The sequence below is a fragment of the Engraulis encrasicolus genome, chromosome 9, assembly GCF_034702125.1.
Source record: "Engraulis encrasicolus isolate BLACKSEA-1 chromosome 9, IST_EnEncr_1.0, whole genome shotgun sequence".
Classification (NCBI taxonomy): domain Eukaryota; kingdom Metazoa; phylum Chordata; class Actinopteri; order Clupeiformes; family Engraulidae; genus Engraulis; species Engraulis encrasicolus.
The window spans coordinates 39516867-39524366 of NC_085865.1; the positions used below are offsets into that span (position 1 = coordinate 39516867).

General features: G+C 43.2%; 1 protein-coding gene across 1 annotated transcript in view; it reads right to left on the bottom strand.

The window, feature by feature from the left end:
• The window catches only part of LOC134455805 (cadherin-18-like), a 233906-nt gene that overhangs the window by 83606 nt on the left and 142800 nt on the right, over positions 1 to 7500 (bottom strand). The window contains exon 8 of the mRNA XM_063207115.1: positions 3600 to 3736. Within this exon, the coding sequence (XP_063063185.1) occupies positions 3600 to 3736 (137 nt within the window). The remainder of the gene's footprint in view (positions 1 to 3599; positions 3737 to 7500) is intronic.

A 7500-nucleotide genomic window follows, 5' to 3' on the forward strand; every position in this document is an offset into this window, starting at 1 on the left:
TTGCCAGTGGAGAAAAAATAGGAGGCACGCTACAGTATTAGACAATAATATGGCTACTTCGCTTAACCTTCATATTTCAGTAACGTGCGCTTCACACATAGAGCTTGCTTCAGGCTACGGACCGGAGACAGAAATTGAAGGCTATATTTCCCCGACATTTGGCTGCAGAAAGAAACAGTTTGCCTTGCGAAGTCTGGGTTAACATAGGGAGTGAAACAGCCGCAGATATTGGAATACGACCGTCAATGTCAATGTTGTTGCCGCATCTCGTGTCCATAAGCTCAAGGCCAGAATGGGACTAAAGACAAACAGAGGAGGAAGGGACACACGCATCGTGAGTAAAAAAAATGGACCGACGATGGTCTCCTAGTCATTCGCACCATACCGTAACTATTATGGTAACTGTAGCCTACTCTTTCAATAAATGAACCAAGTATTTTATTGGTTCAAAATACTGTAGACACATGGTTTTATTCATTCCACTGGTAGTCTGTTTTGCTTAAGTAGGAATATTGGCCTGTCTCTAATTCTGGCCTCCTTCCAATTATGGCCTGGTCCAAGATGCACTTGAGTAAATACAAGCCCCGGCCAATATTAGAGGATTTACGGTATACTTAACTCATTGGCTGCCAGCCATTTTCATAAAAGAGTAACCCACAGTGCCAGAGATTTTTCAGCATTTTGGGTGTTTTTTGGAGGCTCACAGAAAATTGAGTTCTGTGTCTATGTCAACACCATACCTATCAAAACACAGATTAGACGCTCATCTGTCATCAGAAAAAAACGGTGTCTCTCTACACCTTTCCGTTCTTTCATAATCATCTGTTGAAAATAAGTGGAATTCGCCAAAATGCTGCTTTCTAGCCAAAAAGCTGAGAAAACGCCATTTGAAGTTGACCTATGATTGCAAGTGTTTTTGCTCATAATGACACCGTCCTAACAACTCCAAACCTATCAGATGCTATTACAGAGTCTCCTGTCATCTGTAGCCAGAACAAAAGATCGTTTGTATGGTCTTTTCAACCTAATAATGTACTGAAATATAACGGGGTGGGCTTGAAAACAAAAGTGTTTTGGTTTGTTGCTGGCGCGCACAATGGATCATGACTGCAGGTGCATGTAACTCATGTGAAATACTAAACTCACAGAAATACTGTATCTAAATATAGTCCCTCTGTTTAGCCTGTAGTCCTCTCGTTACAAATCACAGCTGATTTGTTTCCTCCTGTACCGTGTGAACTGGGAGGCTGGCAGGCAGGCAGCACAACTTAGCTTACTGCTGCTTCAGTTATTTGGCAGAGCGGACAATTTGCAGATTGATGATTACTGTCATCATGTTTCTGCTATAGTGATCTTGTCATATATTGTTCAATGATTTTTCTTTTGATAAAGTACTGATCACATATCCAACATTTCACAAGCCGATTTGAGTGGGGAAGACTAGCTGGTCTGAGGCTAAGTGCAATGCTTTCTCATGTGAGCTGAATGTATCTGACACAATCAGACACAAAGGCTAGCCTTCTCTGTTCCAAGAATCTGCAACCCCCCTGTCTTTTTGATGATACAGTAAGCTGATCATACTATACAGATCCATAACTGCAACTGTAGAATGAGTAAAAATAGTTGACTTACCAAGGCTCCTTTATTTAGGCTTAGTTGTAAGTTGTTAGCGATTTCGTGCTAGCTAGCTAGCGTAGCAAACAATAGCCAAACATTCCCAACTGAGGTGACCACTATCCTGTGCATTTTCCTGTTAGATGATCTTTTGCACGCATCATCCTGATGTTGTGTAGGCTGATCACATTATCCAAAATGAAACAGTTGCCACACAGATCATCTCTGGTTGAACATGGTGAATTTTTGGGCAAGCTAGTTACAATGCCTACTAGCTAGATGGCAACAGGGGGGTGTATTTTGGTCATGAGAGGAAGTTTTTTTTGTAAGGCTCTGACACTAAAATCAGTAGAATACCTGTGTTAAAAAAAATCAGAGGGCAAGAAAGTAGACTACTGTCACAGGTGCTTTACTTTCAAAAATTATTTTGCTATGCTGCTTTTGAGATTATAATAGTAAAAAGGGATGTTTTTGTCTTGACATTTCCTCTTGATGTGAGCTAATGCCCTGTCCTGACTGTTCCTTAGGACACTTCTGCCACCTACAGGAACAGTTAGAACATGACTAGAGGCGTGAAATTAATACACAACATAGGTCAGACCGTCCTCAAGGCGTGGCTGTAAAAAAACGCAATTATCGGCGAACGACGTCGAAGGCAGGGGGCGTCACTATTCGAAATGACGTCATTCGACGGCTAAGGCAGCCAATGAGTTAAAGAATCTCTGGTACAGGTGCCAGTACACAACGGTCTGTACTGTAGCGCCTATGGTGATATCGTATTGTCCAATAAACTCCAGTGGACTAATGTCCAAACGCAAAGAGAAACCATGATTTAATTTACAGGTGCTACTGTATGCAATTAGAGTGCATTGGGCTGGAATTCTTTAAGTTGACATTTTATAGTTTATGCAACCACTTTAAGTGCACCTTTATGCCCGTGGGATCCTTCATTGCTTGCTGAAAATATTTTTACTACAACATTTCTCCAACATTGCCACCATTTATTAGCAACACAAGTTGGCCATACTTGGCAATTTATACACAAACTTATAAAATGATTTGTATATTAAATGACTCAGAGGTTTACAATGCTTCCTGTAGTGAATATAATTGATTTCCCATAATTCCATAGTTGATTTTTTTGTTTGCTATGGAAGTCAAGCAACAGAGCAAAACAGTGACGCCAATGCTACTTGCTGATATATCTAAAGTCACCTGCAAACAAATTGCTCAGCATTATGAGTGAAATTATTCGTTACCATGCAGCATTTTTATTAAAACTGTACAGCACTCAGAAAAATCACTTATACGACTGTGTGTGTGTGTGTGTGTGTGTGTGTGTGTGCGTTTGTCTGTGTGTGTGTGGTGTAGTGTAGCTGCAAATTCATCTTGCACTGCGGCTTTTCTAAAAAAAAAAAAAAAAACCCTATCCATCTGAGTAGCTTGCATCTTTCATGCCAGAACGAATATAACTGAATTAATCACAAAAAAAGCAAAGAGGGGCGAAACACAAAACAACAAAGTGTAGCTTTTCATTAAGTCTTCCACGCTTGGCACCGTTGCCAAGCAACAAGGGTACATAAAACAGTGGTAAATAAAACTGAATCGGCCCTGGAAAAGGTGGATCATCATTTCTGAATAGCGTGAGGATTGAAGACCGGGCAAGAATAACTGGTGATTGGACCAGAAGAGTGCACGATAGCACAAATGTAAAAACCCTCCTGAAATGGGCTCTGATGTAGAAAGGCATCACTCAGAATAAAAGCCTAATGTACTGTTATAAAAGCCAAACACGGATGCATGCACGCAAGCACGCGTACACACATACACGCACGCACAGGCGCACATACACACACACACACACACACACACACACACACACACACACACACACACACACACACACACACACACACACACACACACACACACACACACACACACACACACACACACACACACACACACACACCTATAGTACTCACCAATCTCTGCTGCTGACACAGTGATGTTGTGCAGAGGCGTCTCCTCTCGGTCCAGCATGTAGGTGGTGCGGATGAGGCCGGTCTCTGGCTCGATGATGAAGCCATCATCCTCATTTAGACTGGGCTCCATGAAGTACCTGGACACACACCATTACATTACATTACATCACATTACATTACATTACATTACATTACATTACATTACATCACATTACATTACACTGCACTACATTACAGCACTGTACATTTCATTGCATTATATTACAGTGGCATCCTCATTTAGACTGGGCTCCATGAATTACCTGAAAACATACACCATTACATTACATTGTATTACATTAAATTACAGAACTGTGCATTTTATTGCATTATATTACAGTACAGTGGTACCCTCATTTAGAATCGGCTCCATGTACCTGGACACAGACACCATTACATTACATTACATTATAATACATTACAGAACTGTGCATTTTATTGCATTATATTGCAGTGGCGCCCTCATTTAGACAGGGCTCTGTCAGGTGCCTGGAAACACACACCATTACATTACATTACATTACATTACATTACAATATATTACGTTACAGAACTGTGCATTGTATTGCATTATATTACAGTACAGTGGCACCCTCATTTAGACTGGGCTCCATGAAGTGCCTGCTCTTGCAAAGGGGAGCAAAGTGTACTGTGTGTGAAGAGAGAACCCCATGCACTGCGGAATCTCATCATCACCTTTGCATGCATCGCTTTGGGGGAATGAAGACTTCCTGTTCAGAATGCATTAAACATTTAAGAGCATTTACATTTGTTGTGCTAAGAGCGATTTCCTAATACGGAGGAGAATACTAATATGCTTTGCTGAGGACGATTATTTATTGGCACTTATAATGTGCTTATCAGGACAATGTGTTAATGAATGATTTATAAAGGTAATAACGTGTCCATGAATTATTTCTTCTTGGCTCAGTCTCACAGCAACTCATTTCAAAGGGTTTTGAGCGCATTGGTTGAATTTTTTAAAGTCTTATTTTTGGTCTCTCGTGCTTAGTATGTGTTATTGTTGAGTTTGTTTTTCTGAATAGGGGTTGTGTGTGTGTGTGTTTGTGTGTGTGTGTGTGTGTGTGTGTGTGTGCGTGCGTGCGTGCGTGCGTGCGTGCGTGCGTGCGTGCGTGCGTGCGTGCGTGCGTGCCTGAGTGCTTGCGTGTGTGTGTGCGTCTGTGTATCTGTGTGTGTGCGTATACACACATGCCAGACAGACAGAGACAGACGCATAGAGACAGACACACTCCCTCCGCTGTTTATCAGGAACCTGTAATGACTCCAAAAACCTTCAGGAAATTTCCATCAGTGATGCATTCGCTCACCCAAAAGCATCAACATATCAATCACCTAAGTGCATGACTGCACTTTAGACCGGAGGCAACCGCTCCCCTCCCTTCCTCCCTTTCATCTCTCCCTTAGAGGTAATTTAACAGAAGGGACCTTCGTACAGATCAACACAGATTGATAAACAGCGCTTATACTGGCAGCTGGGACGACAGCTATCAGCCCACAGCAGTCTTATCCTGACACAACACCTCCGTATCTAAAGTAAAATAGTGCATTTGAAGTCAGGTAAATAAGACCCTTTCTTCCTAGTCCTAAAAGAATGCATAAAGTCATGAATAAAGACTTCAGGGGACATACGTACTACGTAGACATGGAGCAACATGTGCGTAAACTAAGAGGGACAGACTTTGAGGGAGGTACGTGCGGACTTCAAGAGATTTATACGCAGACATTGAGGGACACGAAAGCAGACATTGAGTGACAATATGCAGCATGTGGGTCAGTGACGTTTCAGTGGTAGCACACGTCAGGGCGGCACAATGATAGCCAGTACCACTATTGTATGGATTTTTGTTTGATTGCTTGTTTTTACTTTTAGTAGACTTTCTAAGAAGCATTCATTTATCCTCTGGGATCAATAAATTATACTCTACTCTACTCTACTCTACTCTACTCTACTCTACTCTACTCCACTCACATACTTGCATACAACATATTTGAACCATATTCAGACTTCAAGGAACATGCGATGCGGACTTCGAGAGATATAATATAATTTCCAGACTTCGAGGGATAGACATGATAATGTATGCATGCAGCACAGCACAGCACAGCACAGCACTGCAGCCATAGCTCTCAGACAGAGCAAACCGAGCGGAGGAGATGGAATCAGTTAACTGTGAACAGCTCACAGTTATCTGATGCAATTAGCTTGGAATTAACGACGCGAATCAATTAGCTGACTACCAGATGAGCTCCCCACAACATAATGGGGAGGGATGGGGGTCAACTGCACGTCCAAATCGACAGAAATGTGGAATTCATGTCGGCGTGATAATGAAGTTGCACTCCGTGTATACCTTTTGTAGTGAACATGTGTCCAATAGAATGTATTAACATGTAAACTGAGTATGTGCGTATGTGAGTATGCAACGAAATTGCATTCATGCCTCACCCATGCAAGGGGGAGCCCCCAATGACGCCCCAAGGGAGCAGTGCGGCAGGGCGGTACCATGCTAAGGTTACCTCAGTCATGGAGGAGGATGGGGGAGAGAGCACTGGTTAATCACTACCCCCACCAACCTGGTGGGTCGGGAGTCGAACCGGCAATCTCTGGGCTACAAGTCTGATGCCCTAACCTCTTACCCATGACTGCCCGTAATGTGTGTGTGCTCACTATATGTTAAGTTTGGACAAATGGTGACAAACTGGATATGATCTTTAGCCTGTGATTCTTTCACCCCAAATGTCTCTCTTTCCATGTCTGTCTGTCTGTCTGTCTATCTGTTTCTCTTCCTCCCTCTCTCCCTCTCTAAAGCATTGCTCTATCTCTGCCTCTCGCCCTTTCTGCCCCACTTTCTCTCTTGCTCTCTCGCTCTCACTCTCTCACTGATGTGTTTTCCCATCCTTATCAGCATAGCAGCTCCAGACACAGGATACATTTCATACCTATCTGTCCATGTGTCAGACGGTGTAATTGTTTCTCTGTGAATTTGTGTCACTCTGATCAGCTTAGGGGCTTCAAACAGCAGAAATATGTTCACAAATCCTCTTCTCTTATCCCCCCCTCTCTCTCACACTCTCTCTCTCTCTCTCTCTCTGCCTTGCTCTCTGCCTTTGCCCTGCTCTCCCTTTCCTCTCTGTTCTCTGTATCAGTGTGTGTGTGTGTGTGTGTATGTGTGTGTGTGTGTGTGTGTGTGTCTGTGTGTGTGTGTGTGTGTGTGTGTGTGTGTGTGTGTGTGTGTGTGTGTGTGTGTGTGTGTGTGTGTGTGTGTGTGTGTGTGTGTGTGTGTGTGTGTGTGTGTGTGTGTGTGTGTGTGTGTGTGTGTTTGTGTGTATGTGTGTGTATGTGTGTGTGTGTGCGTGCGTGCGTGCGTGCGTGCGTGTGTTTTGCCTTATTAAGTCGGCAAAAAGGTACTGTGACGCATTTGTGACATTTATGGTGTAGCCGCAGGAGCAGCAGACCAGAGGCTGTTTACATGCTTCAGATAAAGGCCTGTCACCACAAGACACTATGACATTATCATGGGGTGCTGCATAACATAACGCCCAACACTAACATACACTAACACACACACACACACACACACACACACACACACACACACACACACACACACACACACACACACACACACACACACACACACACACACACACACACACACACACACACACACACACACAAACACACACACACACACACAAGCACACAGGCACGCACACAGGCACGTACACACGTACGCACACATGTAGGCACACACGTACGTACGCAAACACACACACACACACACACACACACACACACACACACACACACACACACACACACACACACACACACACACAC